This window comes from Coptis chinensis, chromosome 9 (assembly GCF_015680905.1).
Source record: "Coptis chinensis isolate HL-2020 chromosome 9, ASM1568090v1, whole genome shotgun sequence".
Taxonomy (NCBI): Eukaryota; Viridiplantae; Streptophyta; class Magnoliopsida; order Ranunculales; family Ranunculaceae; genus Coptis; species Coptis chinensis.
In genome coordinates this window covers 73,654,674-73,675,110 of record NC_141464.1, presented here as the reverse complement: position 1 = coordinate 73,675,110, position 20,437 = coordinate 73,654,674, and the positions used below count along the sequence as shown (strand labels likewise).

At 34.4% G+C, this 20,437-nt stretch overlaps 1 protein-coding gene, 1 long non-coding RNA gene and 1 pseudogene across 3 annotated transcripts; 2 read left to right on the top strand and 1 right to left on the bottom strand.

The window, feature by feature from the left end:
• Positions 1 to 373: 373 nt before the first annotated feature.
• On the top strand, positions 374 to 3,077 carry LOC147477959 (uncharacterized). Of its 2 annotated transcripts, XR_015209021.1 has the most exons (3): positions 382 to 460; positions 1,033 to 1,142; positions 2,928 to 3,077. It is a non-coding gene; the product is annotated as an uncharacterized LOC147477959 (long non-coding RNA). The 2 variants fall into 2 exon arrangements; XR_015209020.1 differs by lacking the exons at positions 1,033 to 1,142; positions 2,928 to 3,077 and adding an exon at positions 576 to 839 and having other exon boundaries at positions 374 to 460.
• A 6,297-nt stretch (positions 3,078 to 9,374) lies between these two features.
• LOC147477958 (protein NDH-DEPENDENT CYCLIC ELECTRON FLOW 5-like) lies at positions 9,375 to 10,647 on the bottom strand. Its single transcript, XM_086586125.1, has 2 exons — positions 10,420 to 10,647; positions 9,375 to 9,533 (listed from the first exon to the last, which is right to left on the bottom strand). The coding sequence occupies exons 1-2, from the start codon at positions 10,645 to 10,647 to the stop codon at positions 9,375 to 9,377; spliced, it is 387 nt and encodes a 128-aa protein (XP_086442251.1).
• Positions 10,648 to 11,419: 772 nt separating this feature from the next.
• Positions 11,420 to 14,301, top strand: LOC147477957 (glucan endo-1,3-beta-glucosidase 3-like; annotated as a pseudogene).
• The last annotated feature ends 6,136 nt before the right edge of the window (positions 14,302 to 20,437 follow it).

Here is a 20,437-nt window from a genome sequence, read left to right as displayed (position 1 = left end):
TGTTCGGCTGGAATAAATCTATTGCACCTTGCAGGTTTCATTTATCTACTTATTTGCCTCGTTTTATTGAACTGTTCTTGTTGTGGTTTTTAACCAATGTTCTGCCTCAAATGTAAAGTTGATCTGTTTCTTTTCTTGTTTACAGGAGGAGCCCTATATCAGTGGCGGCAACTATTATTTACATTATATCTCAGTTGTCTGATGAAAGGAAGCTTCTCAAAGGTTAACCTTATTTTACAAAAAATACTGAAGGTAGAATCTATTTAAAAAGAAGAGACATCTAATAACAAATACACATTTCTCAGGATTGTACATAGCATTGACTTGCACACATCTTTTGTCTTAGAATCTTTTATAAATAGCTTAAATCTCCCTGTCTATGAAGGTTTGAAGAAAAGAGACATGCTCTCATCTATCCTAACATCATCTTCTCTTCATTACTTTACCAACCCCCTCAAAGGTATGTTTTTTGCCAGCTCCTTTTATATGTTTTTTCTTATCCTTTACAGCTTCTTGTTACTATGATTTTTTCTTAAGTTTAATTTAAGTGATTAGCATGGTGCTTTTTCTTTCAGGTTGCTTCTTTTTCTAAGCTGAAGTGATCCATTGTTTGATATGACGTGATCATTGATCAAGCTGTGCTAAGATTTGATGGTTTTATTTTCTAATTGTATTTTATTGCTTGTTATGTTTTCTGTCTATATCCATCTCATTTTTAACCATTACCAAACACCATAACAAAATGCTTCCCAGGACTTTGTTTATATCCTCACCAATTTGTGCAAACTAAACGTAGACAATAGTAAAACAAATTAGTATAGACCAAGAGTTTTATTGGTTGTTGGCGTCTTCAAGATTTCTTACTAAGTTTTGTTTGGTACACATTTGATCAATTCTATTCAGTATTAAGCTTTTAGGGCATTAAGGATGTTGTTGTGTTTTGGTATAGTTCCAATGCTAAATTCAAGCGCATGGAGTCTAAAGTCGATCCCTTCTTTCTTTTTTATACATGTAAATTGAACGGATACGAAGTATCCAATGCAACGCGGTGATATAGCAAGAAGTGAGGCATATGATCTTCAATGTGTGTCGATTTCGTATCTGGCCTAGTGTTAAATATGGAGTGTTGATCCAAGCAAGAGGTATGTCTAAGTTTCCTTTATTTATGCCACCAACTGATGGCTTACTAAACTAGTAGATTTGAAAATCTATAGTAGGTGCAAATTGACTCTTTGAACTATAACACTCTTTCTTCATTCTAAGTTTCCCATTATTCCAAATATTTTTGGGTTAATTATGTATGAACTACTATTATTGAAATGTATATATACATGTTCGTTAATCCCAAATGGAACTACGCTTATGCATTTTATAAATTATAGGCAAAAGAATTAAACATAAAGTCTGACCTGCCCAAGCTTTACCAAAATGTTTACGCCGTTGCAAATCAGTCATTAACTCATGCAATTTTATTTCGAATACCCGAGCAACAATTTCAGGGGCATCTTCAGGTTTTAGTCCCTTAGAAACCTTGTCCAATGTCATTTGAATTTCAGGCCATTTGGGGTTGCAAGTAAATGTGGTGAAAATATCAGGAGTTCCAGCCCATCTGAAATGGCTATGGCATCGATAATTTTGAACCATATATCTTGGACCGCCTATAAAAAACAATTGTAAAATTAATCATTTGTCATTATATATTCATTTTCAAAGGTTCCAAGTGAGTATTTGGGATTTGATTGAACTTACCTGTAAAAGACGATGGTAAAACTAATCGCCTACCAACAGATGCAGGTTTAGGGTCCCCATAAATAACAGCATCAACCAAACCTTGGTATAGTTCAACACGAATCGTATGTTGGTTATTTCTAACCCACGAAAGCCTCATTTCCTCAGCAGCAGTGTATGCATCAACCCAAAATTGTTGCTTCAATCGACCACCTCTAAATATTGTTAGTCCTTCATTTGCTCTCATTTGCATTCTAAAAGCATAATACTCTCTTATGGTAACATGTTGTCTCCTACCAACTTTACTACCCTATACCCATTAGCTCCATCAGGAAATAAGATAGGGTATTGCATTGACATAAAACTTGGAAAAGTCTCATCGATCCTCTTCAAGCCGTATCCTTTCTTGTCGACAACAACGTGACGGTGACCTTGAGATTCATCTTCATTACCAACAATGAGACCGGCTACCTCATTAGAAGTTGGCATATTGTATACTCTTCCGTCAGTCTGTCTTGTACTAATGAGTCTTATACTAACATCAGCGATTTCAGATTCTATAAATCTATCTCTGGCCATTATGTAACTCTCAGCTATTATGTTGTTTTCATTTAACATTTCAATGAGTCCTGCTATAATGTTTGGATCTAACGGTTTTTTCTTTTCAATCTTTTTACTAAAAGAGTTCAATCTGTTTTGCACTTCATTGGCTGTAACATATACGTATAATTGGCCAAATTTAGGAATCTGACCTGGCATAAAGAACAAAAACAAAATTAACAGGTAAATGACATGTAATCACAAAATTATTAAGAAAAATCAAATGTCAAATTATTTTCTGCATTGTTCATTAAAGAAAATTATACATACCCAAACAATCTAATATTTTGCACTTCATTTGTTGTATATATGTATAACTGGCCAAATTTAAAAGCTAACTTGGAATTGGTAGCAAGGTTCCAATTTTGTGATGATTCTGCTCACTTATCTTATAAACATATGGCCCCTTTCCGTTGTTTATTTTTTTATCAATCACTCCTCCAGTTGATGTGAAAGCAAACATCGAGTTATACGCCCGTATATTTTCTCTATAACCTACCGATGTCTTTAAATGTATGAAAATTTGTGTCGAAGTAGCTTTTTTGTGTTAGATCAGTATATTTCTTGATCTTTCTTAGTTCTTGTTTCCCAAATTTCAGCAAATTTTGGAATTGCTGCTATATCTACTATGAGAATGCTTGGGGTTCGGTCAACTGGTGTATCACTTTTTCTTGAGAAAGGGTTATTTCAACATACCACTTGATTTCACGTCTAAATCTCTTAAATTAAATACAGATGTGGATATGGACTGTTTTTTTTGTCAGAAAGGTAAAGCTCTTGTATTTGCTTTGTAATTATAACACAGATATGAACTTATTTTTGTCGTTTCTCAGATATGAAATTATAACACAGATATGAAATTATTTCTATATAAATAAAATGACCACATGCATCCTACTGAAAATAGTTTGCACTACTTAAGAGCATATCCACTATTATGATGGGAGAATCTCTCTTATAAATAAAAGAAATACAAATTATTCGCCCTTTAATCATCAATATGATTTTTCTGCATGTACATTGATAGACAGATTGAAGACAATGTCAAGGTTGTGGAAATGGATTTTGGGCAATGTAGAGGGAGTACAAAGAGCAAGAATGGCTATTTAACCAATGTTCATGTTGAAATTGGAGATCAAAGATATTGACCACATTGTTATGCAGGAATGGCAAGCTAATATTATAAATTTAAACTAAAAATTAACTGACTCAATAGTTACAAACTTTCATAAATAAAAAGCGTTAAACCTCGGCCATTAAAAAAATACTATGTGACCAACATAATAAAGTTTTGGTATTAAAGTACTAATCCTCATGGTTTTCTTTTCTTTATTATAAAACTCTACATGCCTTTCATTCCTTTAATTTTTTCTTCAAGATAATATATTTTATCTTTGTTGTGTTTATCATCAACCAAACAATCTAGCATAATATTTCTGAGGATATCGAGTTGATTTTGCTTTTCTTCAACTTCTATTCTTTTCTTCATAAGTTCTTTGAAATTGAAGTCTTCAATTTCTATATCACGTTCATCCTTTATAAACTGTATTGCGTGAAAAGCTGCTGAATCCTCTGCTTTTGCAACAGAATATGTTGGGCTTCCATCAATTTCTTTAACTATGACGTCTTCACTGTTAAAGAATAAGTCTTTTGGTACCTTTAATGTCACAGTGCTTTTGAATCGTCCGCTCTCTAATTTTGTGTTGTATACTGGATCTTGTTGAATGTTAAGTCCTGCTTCTAGAATTTCCTTTAGCATTTTTTTTTTACATAAACTGTAATTTTCATACGCCATTATCTGCAATATACATAATAAAATGAAGTCAATAAATAATTGTAAATAATAGAGAAGAGGAAGAATGAAATAATTAGTTAAATAATTTTTGAGTTTTATGGTGTGGGCACGTGCAAAATGTGTGAGGGGTAATTGTTGCATTTTGAAATGGCATAACACCAGACACACCACAATAGACAGTCAAACTTGGTAAATGAATCGTTAACTAACGATAGGGTTACCTAAAGCTCTGAAACGTAAAACTTTGGGTCCAACGCAAATACCCATATTATTGGGACGTCCTAAAGCTAAATCACCTTATTTTAAATTAGATATATTTTTTTTAATTAGGTAGAAGCTATTGGGTTTAGAAACCCATAAGTATACTATTAGTGTTGGGCTGGGCGAACAAATTCTTGGTATTGAATCTAAAATTCAATTCAAATTTAAATCGCTATCTGTTTTCCCACGCGACTTGCTTTCTTTCAAAAGCCGATTCAATTGCCTGTAATGGCGAAGCTTTGGCATTATCATAAATGTCACCGAAGTTTCTTGGACCCTTAAGAGTAATGCTTTAAACATCATACCATCTTTGTTAGCATCGTGAAGTTCAATGCTAACCTTCTGGACATTGATTTGTGCTCTACCGGTGGTGATGCATTCAAAGCCGCCCGTTGAGAGACCAAAAGATAAATAGTCGCGGTGTGTTCAACCACGGGTCACCAATTACGAAAGGTGGATTTTGGCCTTGACTTATGGGTATTGTTTTGGAGTGGAATCGACGGGATTGGACAACATAATTGCACAATACTTTTATGACAGGTTCAATCTAAAGCTTCAACTGCGGAATCATTGCAAACAAGTTTTGGTCTAGCTTAATTTCATTTCTTGACACGGTGGAGGATTAATCTCTCGATATGATGGCTAAGAGGTATGGGATGAGAGGTAGGCTCGGAGCCTCTAGGTGGTGCAAACAATTGGAGGTCTAGTTTGTGTGTTGCTTTGTAGAGTGACCACACCGAGGAGGCTTCGAAGACTATGATGATTGCTTTTTCTTTGTTTGTTCAAGCTGCTTCTGGACTGACATTTGGAGTAGTTCCCTTCGTCTCCAGAAGGTATTTGTTATTATTCATAATATATTTTTAGTAGCATCAAGACAAAATAATAAACTAAAGTTTTGGAGAAATACTTATGTTCATGTCGATTTTGACTATGTGCCAAATGATGTTGTTGAGAGTACAACCAATATTTGGTGTCATTTCACTTAGAAGATGCACCTAATACCCACTCGTCTTGCAATACCAAAAGAAGCTTAATATACCACACCAATTGAAAACTCAATACAAAAACCTAAGCTATATGCAATAGACGACAATTCCCAGACAATAGAGATAGTACCCATGAAACTGAAGATATGTAGTAACTATTTTATAGAAACGGTAAATATCTATTGTTAATTTGAAAGGCAAATCATAAGAGTTTCGAATTGTGTTCTAATTTATGCTAGGGACAATTGATCGGCAATGTTGTTATTTACATAGATCATGTATCTCAAAGACTGACTTAGGGGGTCATACATATGGGGGTAGGCTAACACGTGAGGAGCAAAAGGTTTTGTTTCAGATGACCTTAGGTGGATTCAAGCCAAAACAGGTTCTTAATGTCATCAAAAGAAAATTCTGAACGACTCTGTATATGTCCTAAAATAAATATTTCATTAAGTTATGATGAACTATAGATAATTCAAATTGAAAAAACAAAAACATAAATTTGATGTATCTAACACTGTGCTAATCCTCATCCAATATAGAATTCAGCTTGAAAAACATTACGCTAATCCTCATCCTCATCCGATGAATTATTTGGGATGCTTAGGTAGTCCATATCCCAATTTGGTCCTCCTATAAGCAATGCTTCATTTATTGACTTCAAATAGGCATTTTCTTTTCTCAAGTTTTCAATATCTTGCTGAAGTTGTTTTTCTCTAGTATTTGCTTCATGTAGCTCTTCACGTTTAGTAATGACTTCTTTGTGGTTGATGTTTAAAACCTCAAATTTGTATATCTGCTGTAGGAAGCGGATAGCGTTTCCTGCAGCCGCATTTTCTGATTCCACTTTCTTAGTTTGATACGTTCCCGGAAATGATTGGCTTATAGGATAATTTGGATTTTTGAAGATTTCTCTCATTATCGGCAAATCTATTATGACATCTGCAGCGTATCGGTTGTTTTCAATCTTTGATATGTAAACTGGTTCTCCCTGGATTTTTTCCTTGATGAGAATTTCTCTCAACGCTGTCTTGAGTGAAATATTGTGTTTGGTTTCATACTCCATGAGCTGCATTTTAAAAATTAAATTAGTTAATGATTTGGAATGTGATAGTAACGACAACAAAATGTTTTATAGTATAAACGGGAACAATTACAAATTGTCAACCAATTAGGATATCCAGTCTCACCATTTATCGATATGTTTGTAGAATGGTATAAACTTGGTTGTTAACTTGAGTATTTTCTTCATGGAAGTGGGGGAGTTGTTGATTCTCTTGTCAGGGGAATTCAAAAATTTGGTGGTAGGCTCTCTCTCTAGGAACTCATCTAGAAAATATTGTTGTTGAAAAGTGGTGAGTTGTTGGAGTCGGGGCTAAGAAGTGGTCGTAAAAATTTGGTGTGTTATCCATAGTTCTTTGGATTTACTCTACTTATGTCTTTCTCGGCAATCTTTTCTTTTAATAGTTGTATAATGTAAATAGTTAGTCCCGCCAAGTTTAGTGTTTCAATGAGAAATGCTCCATCTGTTATAGATATAGAATGCTCAACCCTCTTGAGCCATACCCAATTTTATAAAATGGATTACATGTAAGTTGCCTCCTAAATCTGCTTTCTTAGTGTAGAAAATCAGATTGGAAGCTTCAAGCTCAGACAAATCCTTCATGATACTTCTTGAGGAGACTGGTTATTGTCAGACAACTTATTTGTTTTGAAAACTTATAGGTAGCTTGTATATGTCAAATACTTACGTTAATGGCATCTTTACTTCACGCTTCACTTTATTTTATCCCATTTTTCTCTCGACCTCTCCTCTTGAGATTGTATCAAGAATCGGTCTGAGACCCTTCTTATGAATGAAAAAATCAAAATTCAATACAGTAATCCTGGTTCCACTAAATTACTTTTAGTTACTGAATAAATCCCACATTGACGTAGTTTCCCAGTTTGTGTTCAATTAAGTAGAATTTACTAAGATGATTTACATCCTATTAGGCATCCAGCTATAGAAGCATCACACCCTAAGTGTGTCTAATGCATTTAGCTGACACAGCAAACATTACAACATTCTATCGTAGCGAAATAGTTTTAAGACAAATTCTAAAGGTTGTAGCTCTTGTTAAAATCTTGAAGTTTCTGTTTCATACAGTTCTTTAGTCGCGAAAGGCTCAGTGGATACTATGGAGTTGGTGCATTCACCATATCCAACTTCCTTTTGTCCTTCCCTTTTCTTGTCGTGATTTCAGTTGTTTTAGGGACAATAGCATTATATGGTGAAATTTGACTACGGATTCTCTCACTTTGTGTATGCCATTCTTATTATGTTAAGGCGTTTAGCTGCGTTGCTGTTGTAGAGAGCTGCCTAACTACATGATGGGAATAGTAACTGGAGCTGGATGCAAAGTTTATATGAATCTTTTGATGAATTGGGATCCATAATCGCATCTGAGCATCTTGATCTAGTTTGGGCTTCAACACTACTAAATGATATTTTGCTCACTTTGCATGCTCGGCTTAAGGTACACAACTTTTAGCTTAACAGTTTATTTGTATCAATTTGCATTGGTGTCCTAGGTTTCAGTTTATGTGCATGTTTTTTTTACCTTAACTAACCACAATAACTCTAGTAGTACTTGAACACAAACTAATAGAAGGCAATAACATATATTTTTGATGTTGAATTCATTGATTAAATAAAACATGTTTATTAATACTAATAAATAAAATTGAAGTAGATGTAAAAATAAAAATTTGTTTACCTTAACCGTTTGTGTTACTCTTTCTGTAGCCTTAATTCAATATCTTCTATTCTATACAATGAAAAATTTTAGAGCAATTCAATTAGATATGTAATATTTGATTCAACATGTATATCAGAAAAAATAATTGAGAACCAAAAGTTTACTTGTGTTTTTTATATGCGTTAGGAGTGGGGAGATATGATCGTATGTTTTGTATATATATAAGAAAAGGTTTTCTTATTTCATTAGAATTCCAGTATTAGTACGACTCTAATTTTGAACATATCTATAATTTTTTTTTGTTTGACAATTAGAAGTTAAAGCATGGTGGGACTCTTTCTTGTAGTCATCTATACTGATAGTAGAATTTGCGAAAGCATGAGATAGGGATATGAGTTGGATATCTAGAGTATAGCAACTAAGGAAAAAGTAACATGTTTATAGCAAAAACTATTTGGCATATCAACAATTACATAAATAATCTACAAAAGCCAAATATTAGAAGTGTAAGTACCCTAAGAACAAAAGGGAACTTCGGTCTTATTAACAGGGAAGAAGGCAAAATCAGTTTAAAGCAAGTACTAAAATTAGAAAATAACAATCGACTTACATATGCCTATATCCAAAAAGCATTATTAAACAATTTCAATGGAAGTCCGCGTCTTGAATGCTTACGTTTTTAATGTTAATGATCAAGTTTCTAGTGTCATAGAGTTTGGACGTAAGGATGTAGTCGGAAGTCGTTGTATCAAACAAAATACTTTTATGAAGGTGGTTCTGAAATTCGTTTGCTGGTTTTTCATAATCTTAGTTGCAGTCCTATTGTCAATCACATGGATGGACACTTATGAAGTAGGACATCATTTCATTCCTACTTGATTGGCTTGTTGATGTTGTACCAGTTTCACGAACAATTTTACAGCTCTGTAAACTGGGTTACTGTTACTCAAAAATTTGTGTGTGAAATGTAGCTTAACAATTTACGTGGCTTGGTGTTCTTAAGACAATCTATTTGTTGACTCTCTTGACTTTGTTCTTTGTGTCAAATACATGCTGGTCCTTCTTTTCTTTTCCTTCTTAATTCTGAAGCAATTTACAACTCAGAATCAACATTTTGGTTAATTGATAGAGTTGCAACAACGAAACAGATAATGTACTTTTGGTCTCGATCAGTAACTTTCTCCCTTTGTACGATTTAGAGGTTTGGATTATGTAGAAAGTGTTCGCCCCTCCATACACCTTTAGGATTCAAGACAATTGGTTTCAAAGATCTTTGCCCGATGGACTGTCATGCAGTAATGCATAGTTACCATACAATTCGTAATTTGATCCAGGACTGAAAATGTATAGTTCTTCAAACCCACTACTCCCCACTGCAACTGAGTTTCTTCTACCTTGTTGTATTACAGTAGAAAGACAACTCTTAATATAGCAGGCCACATACATTTTAGGAAGTAAATGATTTGAAATTTTATCGTATAAATAATAGATGAAAGTCATGAAACGTATTCAGATTAAAGGAACTTCTAAGACCAAAAGTAAATTGGTTAAATTTTTTTTCATCGTTTTCTGTTGAAGAATTGGGTCAAAGTAATAAACTATGGGAAGTGTTTGCTATCGTTCTCGATTATATTGAACATTATCGCTAACACACATTAGGTTAATTTTTTTCTTTGTTACGTGTACTACCAAGATAAGTTGAATAAGAAATGATCAAGGGAAGTCCTATTTATTGGATGAGTACATTGTCAATAAATGTGAATTCCCGAGGTGCACCGTGTATATCCCGCTCATTTCCTCGGTCGGTTGTCCATAATTATCTTTTCTTACCCTTCCAATTCTTCTTACGTTTTTCGTGTTTTTGTTTAGTTCAAGCAACCTTGTTTTGATCCTTCTTTCCCCGCTAGAAAATAGTCCTTGAAAGGCTCCGTTGTTACGCTTTTACGATCTTGGAGGAATGATGGTGTAATGTCACACAAAAGGCGGTTTGCTTGAATTTATTTGAACCTTCTAGCCCAACAAAGCATAAGTTGCATCGGGCTGCTCATGCTTAAATGGCTCAACAAAGACCCATCACCTCTAGAGCTCAAGATCTATAGTTTGTAATCACCACTTATAGAGGTTAACACATCCGGATCTTGGGGTCACAATGTATTTAACTTCGACCATGTCGTCTGAATTCCTGCTCACCAACTCTACCTGCATTGAGAAGTTCTACTGTCTTCTATTGAAAAGTGCTTTCTAACTACAAAATTATAATTTGAATTGATAGATGACCTGCGTCGATAAAGTCTTCTGCGTTTCCTCACACATCATGGAGAACCCAAGTGCCGGGTGACCATGGGACTCCACCTTGGCTTGTACACCTGAAATTTAGAAACATGCCTCTTTGTATAACAGCAGCACCGCCTTCACCCTCTGAAACAATTGTGTGTAGAACCTCGAGCGTGCTTCCATGCCACATATGAGCCTTGTATGCTGTGATTAATCCGCTTGTGAGCATCAGTCTGGCGACACTTCTATTATCCAACCTCATGCTTACCACAGTCTTTATAGATTGATCACTATTTGATACATTTGGAAGTTGATTCTATTCTCTATCTTGTATATATGGCTTGATGTTGTGGAACTGCTATAAACCAATAACTATATCTTTTTTTATGGATATAAGTCTATGACTAATAATAATGTATGATAGATCGTAACTTGTTTCCATACAAACACCGAAGTTACCCGACACCCTTTCATGGCAAAGATTAGAACATGAAGTAGCCCACATCGATCATCTCTTATCACGCGTGCATGCACACACACTAACTTACTTATACACAAACACACTCACACATCAAATTTGGTTGGGTTTGGGTTTGGAGAAAAAAGTGGAATTTCTTATTGGAGCTCAAACATTCATTGGTGTCTAGGGGGTAGAGATACTATAAAACATCCATTGGTGCATTGGAGAAAAATGGAATTTCAAGTTGAGTCTAGGGGTAGAGAGACTATAGAACATCCATTGGTGCATGCACGCACACACTAACGACTTATACACAAACACACTCACACTTCAAATTTGAGTTGCTTGATTTAGTTTATTTTGGACGACATTGAACTTGAAAAAGCATCTTACGTTATATATCACATATTGAAATTATTCCTTTTGTTGGGGATTGTGGATCGGTACCGCGAATTCTCAAGGAGAGCTCCTTAATCATCAAGGAGATATTTGGAGTTCTGATGTATGGTCCTTTCTTTGGAAAATGGCCCGAGATTAGCATTGTATCTAATGGTGCTAAACCCCGCCATAGAAGATGGTTGGCATTTCAGATTCAGAATCATCTAATGGTGAGTCTTACATTTGCTTCTCAAGAATGATGTGTCCCATGGTTAGAGTTATGGCGTGAGTCGGAGTAGATAGAAGTGACTATATTAATGTTTTTTGTTGTTCTTTATATGTTTTCGTTCTTCAAATTAGGTAATGATTTGTCTTGTTTTTTTTCTTGTATATTTAGTGGCACGGGATCAAGACCCTAAAATGGAATATAGCGACTCCTCTGGACCCTTCCTCATTTGCAGATCTGATGGTCCGGTATATCCGGATAATCTTTGGTGATTTGGTGAGTTCCTATTATTCGATTTTAATTGATATAACTATTTTTAAGGTTTAGTGCATGATATGGGCATATGCTTGGTATTATTGTCTTTGGGTGGTTTTAAAACACATTTTGTAATTCAGTAGTTATCGTTATGTTTGACCAACGGTATTCTATATCTGAGGAACTTACTGACCAAGAGCATCGAATCTGCAGACCTTAACTTTTCAAGATATGGTGACACCTTTTTTCGAGGTAGGCATTTTTGTACACTTATAATGACCTCTCATGTCTTTGATTGAATAAATTATTCTCTAAATGTTTTGTGTTATCATTTTCTTGGAAATTGTATCCCTTAGTAGAAAATCATAAGGTCATGGATGTAGGCGAAATTATGTCCCTCCTACAAAACACTTTAAACTTTTAAAGGTCATGGATGTAGGCGAGAGGTCTTACTTGTTGTTTTACTGCAACATGACCATAAAGACCACATCTTGTGTTGAGTGATTTGAGTAAGTACTCAAACACTTCAAACTTATAAAGTTAATGGTCGATGGATGTATCAAAGTGGCTCTACTACTTTCGTCTTTGCAATATGACCATAATACCGAATCTTGCATTGAGTCGACATTTAGATAAAGGAGAATTTTTGGATCGCTAGTTTAGTGAACTATATTTGGGTCCGTTATTTTAAAGTGTTTTGCTTATGAACTTGTATTTGGTTTCCATAATAACTGTTTGCAATTTCTTATATTTGCTTCTCTATCTGTTGCAGTGCAAAGATTGGTATGATGTGTATGAAGATGAGATTTTGATCGCTCGGGCCGTTGTACCTTTTGATTATGGTATGGTATTGTCAGATTCGAGTCAGGTATGCCAGGTACTATCTTCTACTCGTATGCTCTTACCTAAGAAGGTGTTCTGTAAGATTTTCTTCTATCTTGCCTTCCTTCCCTAACTTATAGTTTCTCTGCTTGTATGCTTGACATCCATGATATGACCGAAAAGGGTCCTCCCTGACCACTTTCCCATCTCGATCGGCACTGCCTTAGCCCATCTATTCCCTCCGAAGGGCAGCGATAATGCACTTCATTGATTCCTCCTACTCCCCACCTATCCGCTTCATTGGAAATGGCATTCTAGCTCAACTCCGAACTTATAATCACAATAATTTTGAAAAATAAGAAATTATCATGTTACTGTATATTGTTATTGTTTGGATATGCAAAATTTGGTGGTTAATCAATCCAATGTGAAAGTGATGGATTGCATTATTAATTTTCAAGATAAGAATATTATTGTTTCCATTGCAGATAAGATTGTGTGAATTAATAACTTTATATGTCTCTAATTCCCAAGATCCTATTGTTTGTCAGATTTTTCCTCTAATCCTCCTTAATTCAGGATGTGTCCATCAATGTTGACATAGACTGTTGCTATTTAGAACCAGGGCCTAACTTGTATTAATTTGTCCATGCATCCATGATTCAAAGAAGGGAATATTGCCACAAATTGTAGCTTTTTTGTGGTTGAAAAACAATCCAATAAATTATGTGATGCATGCCATTGGGTTCCGGGTGATGGAGAGAATTTATATTGTCTTTCTAGCAACCATCATGATCATACTCTAATCTTTCTGCACTTTTGGTGTTTTTTTTCGATGGAGCAGATGCCTTCATCGGTGTGAACATTGGCACAGACCTATCTGACATGCCAAACCCTACCCGGTGGTTCTTGGCTGGCGAAGGCCCATCCAGATCCGACATGTCCGTCTCTATGATGCTAACCACGCAATGCTCCTTGCACTTGCCAACTCAGGCATCCATGTCACCATCAGTGTCCCCAACAATGAGCTCCTTGGTGTAGGGCAGTCCAATGCTACTGCTACCAACCGGGTAGCGTAATGTTCTTTGCTCATGTACCCGACTACCAACATCACCGGTATTGCGGTAGGCTCGGAGGTTCGACAATCCTTCCTAATCTTTTGTTCTTGTTTCTCGCACTCAAATTCATCCATTCAGCCCTTGTTGCATCAAATCTTGATGACCAAATTAAAGTTTCCACACCTCACTCGTCTTCCATCATCCTGGACTCGTTTCCACCCTCCCAGGCCTTCTTCACCGCTCATGGGATCCAAATATGGTACCTTTGCTCAAATTCTTGCGGACCAGCGGCTCCCCTCCTTTGCTTAATGTGTACCCTTACTATGATTATATGCAGTCAAATGATGTTATTCCACTGGACTATGCACTCTTCCGTCCATTGCCTCCAAACAAAGAGGCGTTGGACTCTAATCTCTTCTCCACTACAACAATGTCTTTTATCTTTGTGGTTGATCACCGGCTTTACTTTTACGATGGCCTACTTGAACTTCACCAATATTCCCATTGTAGTACTTGAGGCGGGATGGCCATCAAAAAGGAGACCCCTCGAGCCAGATGCCACTATTGAGAATGCAAATATATACAATAGCAACTTGATAATGCGTCTTTGAATAGCACTGAACACCCAAACACCCTGGTATAGCAGTTAGCACCCAGTACTCTGCAATTCAAGGTATACTGAGTTTGGATTTCATATTTATTATCCCAAATCCTTAATATCTACCTTAATACATTGTTATTAATGTATAATGGGGAATGTTAGGAGTCAATCCATCCTCATCAAAACCAAAATACCATAGGCTTCCCAACACGAATCTTTCTTTGGTTTCATTGCATTCTCAGTAGTTACCAAACTTATTCTCCATTCTCAATTTAAAACCTTGCCTTTCTGCCAAGTCAGCTCCATTAGTTTTATGCTAGGTATCCTTTTGCCAGATACCCTAGAGAAGCACCATTAATAATGTCGCCTGTGAATTTCTTAGGTGGAAGAAGGATACAATGCCTGCCTACCAGTCAGATATCTTCTTAATCATTCTTAATCTACTCACGTCCTGTTGACTCGCTTGCATATCCCGCAAAATGTCTAGAAAAATCTATTTACTCACGGCTTTATGGGCAAATGGCCCGATGAGCTATTATCTGAGGAACATGAAACTGCAAGCATCCATGCATCCACGGAACATGTAAATGTACCTAGGTCATCCTTTATTGCACATGTTCACATATCAACTACTAATCACATTCAGAAAACAATTTTACAGGCGCATTTTGGGAGAACAAATAAGACGTTAAAGCTCTTCTTGAGCATAAAGGTATGGTAACCTGATTTGAGTTTCTCATCAACAAATCAAGTAAACTTTAAGCGATTCTCTTAGTCAATGGTGGGTGCTAAGACTGCATGCAATTTTCCAAGCAAATTGATTTTTTTCCATCGGGTAAAATTTCCATACAAATTAGTCTTATCTGCCTAATAGAGTATGTGCACTTGAGGTTGCTCACAGAGTCATTATTAAATTTCTATATTTTCTTAATGCTTGCATCAGATCGATTGCTAATTTACATTTACATGTATATCTATATACATGTAATGCGTGATGAGAACCGCCTTCTCAATATCTTAGTGTGTGGTATTTGTTTCTAAACCCCATGAAAGAGCTAGATATTTGCCTCGATCCAGATCGCGCAGACATCCTTTACTTCACTCGCAACGATATATCATGTGACCATTTACCAATGGTATAACTAATTCCTCCCTCAGATTTGTTATGCCTTCAAAACCACCATCGGTTGTGATTAAATAGAGTTTTTGAAGAAGGTGTTCGCAAAATATAGTATTTAGGTTCGGGATGAGGTGTTGGGGTAGGATAGAGTTTCGAGCTTGTGTTAGCACTTGGCTAGTCGAAAGGGGGTTGGTTTGTGGTGTGAGTGGAGATTTGGTTTTATTGTACCAAATAAAATATGCTATGTTTCCAAAGAGTGTTAAGCGGTAAATAGAATATATTAATAAGAGAAGTATCACAAAAGTAGACCAGACTAAGCTACACGTGTCTACATTCTTGTAGAAATTCGAGATAAATAGTAATCATCCAATCACAGCATATTAGGTTCACATGTGATGTTTGGCTGGAATAAATCTATTGCACCTTGCAGGTTTCATTTATCTGCTTATCTGCATTGTTTTTATTGAATTGTTCTTGTTGTGGTTTTTAACCAATGTTTAGCCTCAAATGTTAGAGACAACTGAGAGAATGAAACCTGCAAACATCTTTTGTACATTTCTCAAATGTTATCTAATAACAAGTACACATTTCGAGGATTGTACATAGCATTGACTTGCACACATCTTTTGTCTTAGAATCTTTGATAAATAGCTTAAATCTCCTCATTTTTAGAGATCGGGTTTAAACCTCATTCTGAAAAATTAGTTAGCGGTTATAACGAATATTTGAAAACGCACATTAGGAAACTTAGCAAATACCATTCTTTGGGGTTATTTGAAATCCAGTCTTTTTCTTAAAACTTGTATTGGAAAGGTTATTGCTTGCTAGTGTCAGGGCTGTCTTCTTTGAACTTTGGTGGTTGTTGTATCTCTAGTGAGAGTCCGATAATTCAAGCCCGACTCTGTGTTAATTTAGGATGAAAATGAAGTTTTCTTTAGGGTCAAAAGAAGTACTCAGCTGAGGAAACTGATGACTGCATACTGTGATGGCCATCTGTCGAGTTCAATTCAATTGCCTTCTTGTTTGATTCACTATCACAATCTAGTATCTTTAGAATTTCTTAAGAGAGATGGTGATTTTTTTTTTTTTTGCTTGTCCTAATCAGATTGGCTACCTAGGCTCTTGCAAGAAGTAGGGCCTTTCAACATGTTATACCCCTCCTATCAATATAGAGAGGCAAATACAACTTCCAATTTCAATCCAATTTTTGGTCTTCTATCAAAAATTATGCAAGTAAAGCTCTGAAGAAGACTTCACTTTCTCATATTCTGGTTGGAGCAAGAATGAAATGGAGGATCTAATTTATTTTATGCTTTAACAGGGAGAAAGGTTAGATTTCTCCATATATTCTTTCTAGTATGAATTATGTTGTTCTTTATCATTTCATTATCTGATTTGATTCATCCTCTTTTATTGTTTTTGTCAGTTATTCCAACTATTAGATCTCTGAAATCGTAATAGCATTGACATAAATAAATTTGAAATCGTAATATCATTCACATAATGAAGAAAAAAACCAAATTAACTTGTAAAAGACATGTAAAAACATAATTTATAAGCAAATAAAAATGTCAAATTATTTTCTTCATTGTTCATTGAAGAAAATTATACATACGAAAACACTAAAATCCTATTACCCATCTGTTCATTGTGATTCTGGAGCTTTCCGGTTCTTTTTTGTTGGTGAGACCTCATCCAGTAGGATTTTTGTTCTTATTTTTTCTTTCTATTTGATCCATTTTCCTGTATTTTTTGACATGTAAGTTTTTCTTATATATGAAAATAAAATTGAACAACGGTTAAAGAAAGTTAGTTTAAAACATTATTACCTTCTCGATGATTGGGCTGTTTGTTGGGTCAATATATTTTGTTTTTTCTTTATCAGTTTCTTCTTCCAAGACATTGTTTACACTAAATGTTGGATACATTTCATGCATCTTGTACTTTCGTTTATCACAACTTTGAAGATGTATGTCTTTCCGATTATTTTTCTCTAGTTCTCCTTTAATTTCATCCCAATCATTGCCCTGCATTATAGAAATTGAAATGCATTAATATATATTTTCCAAACAATTATACTTGGTATCATTAAATAATTGTATATTTACTCACCTTTAAATTCATCTTTTTAATTTTGTCAAATGGTTGTTGCACTATGTATTCTGCTCTATTTCCAAAAACAACAAATGCTGTTTGATTTGTTTCATCTTGCACACAAAGTTTAAGATAGTACCTGTGCATAAAAAGAAAACATAATTAAGAAGATTAGTAATATATAAATTTTATGTGTTTTTGAAAATTTAATTTGTTTACCTCTCAAATGGTTCATTGTAAGTAGTTTTACATTCCTTGCAGTATGGTTCATCCCCGGTTTCCACATGTTTGACAATCATAATTTGCAAGATTTGTAGTTCCAACGATTTCCAAAAGCTTTTACTTAATCTTGCTTTGCAAGTGAATGACTTTTCTACAAATCAATATTTAAATAATGAAATAAATAACTTTTTGCATCGTCTTTGCGTAATTCTAACATTACAAACTAACTTGGTTGCATCTTTCCTTGCCTAATTTAATTAGGGTCGCTGATGGTGACTCTGTCCTTACTAAGTACTTCCAAAAGTGAAGTAGGTTCACCTTCTTTATGTTCCTCAAACTCTATTTGAATGTTTTCGGTCTCAAAGCTGCATTAGATTAGATTTATGTGTCAATATATATTAATTACTAAATAATAAACATATTAGATTATTTTTACCTCTTTCTCATTTCATTAGACTGGGGATATCCAAATTGAAGTATACTTGTGTTCTTTGATGTGACGGATGCTTTAAAGACAACTATGGAGTCAAATTAGATAATAATAAAAATTAAGTTTTTAAAATAATAAAATTAGACATATAAACATCGAAAGTATTATTGAATAATTTGCATACGTCCAATTTTTTCATATAGAGTGACGTTAATATGACTATGACAATTCCATTAGAATTGTTTAGTCCGAAATTTTTCCTGAATCTTCACCCCATAGAGCAATATTCAGTTCATAGTTCTCAAAAGAGAAAAAAGAGATCGTAAATAAGAATTTATTTTGTAAATAAAATTGTCGAATTATTTATTTTCTTCCTATATGTTACCTCTCATTCATTAGTGTAACATCTCTGAAACCATATGGGCTTTGGTGATACTTTTTTAAAAGCCCTACAAAATCTGTTTAGTAGAAAATGTTATTACAAAAATACATGTACAAAACAAAACTTTAAGTAATTAATAACATACCAACTGTGTTGATCACTTTGACATAATAATTTTTTTCTCCATGAATTCTTCAAATTCAACAAATGAAAATTTGTGGTGCCCTCGAATATTGATGTGTCTTCCTTTGAAGTTGTCATGATTTCTTTTTTGAATGATATTGTGAAGTTGAATCTCACAGGTTGAAATTTAAATGGGGCTGCCTTTACCTCAAAATTTTCAAAATAATAAACTTCTCCTTGTTTCAATTTTGTGTCAAAGTCCTTTTGCAAAACTTTATCGATTTTAGCATGAATTTGGTTTTCCACACAACAACCTTGAAAATCTCAGCAGATAACAACTTTGTTTTTATCAAAATAATGCTAATTATTTGTAGCAACAAAAACATTTAAAATTATCAAATAATGAAACTTGAATTTTAATATCAATAGCCTAAACAAATAAATTTTACCTTTTCATCAATTAATATCATCTCGGTTCAAAGAGTCTTTCCTTAAACCGTGATATCCATAGTCCGCTTTACTCGTGCTCTTATTTTGCAAAATCTTTGAAAGTTAAGGTTAAGTTAGATCAAAAGTTTTGCACTTCCTTGCCATTTAAATGCGATCTGTAAACCATTAACAATATCAAAATATTGTTAAAAGCATGTAGTTCATGGAGTATAAATAGATTAGTTAAGATTTTACCTTTTTTTGTTTAGGAGTTAAGAATGACAATTGTATATTGGTATTGTATTTATAGGTTTAGTATTAGTATGAATTAGAGGTTGAATTAAACTATTGTTAAAACGTGGGTAATAGGAATTTAATGTTGAACAAAACACTTAAGTAAATCTTTCTTAAAGAAGATAAACTTTGACATTAATATAGTCTTTATTTCATTGGTCGTAGTAGATAAACTTTGAACACAACGTTATTGTTGAGAAATCGTATGAAGATAAATATTAACCTTTATAGTAATCTAGTGGTAGATTCTATTGGTATGAAGATAAACATTAACCCTTAGTATAGTACCGTGTCTTTGTCTTTTTTTAATTTTTTTGCCTCAAAGCGAAGTTTAATATGTTGGAGTAGGGCCAATATGACTATGGAATGCACAATCCAGTTGATCCTTCCATATAGATGGATCGTTACTGGGATAGCCCGCACTCTATAGAGTTCCTTCCTTTACCAATTTTGTGGATTATATGAAAATGGATGCCATAAATATATGGGTTTATGATGGACTTCATAAGAAGAGTTTGAAACTTCCTGGTATTTTGCGAAGACGGTATCTTAAGAGGCGAGTTATTATTTGATTTCGATGATATCAACCGTGCTGGTCTATATGATATAAGATTTTTAAGTTTCAGGCAATCTAAATAAAGTCGATGAATGTGTAAAGGCAAGGATCCTCTAAATTAAGAACCATTTAAGTTACACCTAAATAATAGTTCACGCATGAGATGAAGATTAAAGATGGAATTCTGATTTGCCACGGTAAAAACTATCAAAGTAGTGGAAATCGGTCATTACTATTTCTTGATCATTTATTGACTCGGGTTTGCCTCAGGGGTGGCAAATGAAGTTGTTTAATTAGCAAATGACAAAAACTATGAAGTGAAACAAGACATTGAAAAAAAAATCAACATGGATTATTTCATGTTAGATCAATACCTTCATTACAATAAGTAATGTATTGATGGAGTCTATTTGATAGTGATTATCGGGCATTCGTTATGGACGTTGCTTTTGAAATTACTCTTCTAAAAAAATGATAAGATTAGGAGATTTGCATGCTTTGGAAGCTGAAGAACAATGAACAACTAGTAAAAAACTAAATGCAGTTAATAGATTAGAATAGAACGATAACTTTTCTGAAGATAATAGGGAAGTTGTTTGTTA

Bases quoted from the DNA above. Each gene is read 5' to 3' on its own strand.
- LOC147477958 (XM_086586125.1), bottom strand. From the start codon at position 10,647: ATGAGGTTGGATAATAGAAGTGTCGCCAGACTGATGCTCACAAGCGGA. The intron at 9,534-10,419 runs TGAGGAAACGCA...TGCTATATTAAG, and splicing joins CTTGGGTTCTCCATGATGTG to AGTTGTCTTTCTACTGTAAT.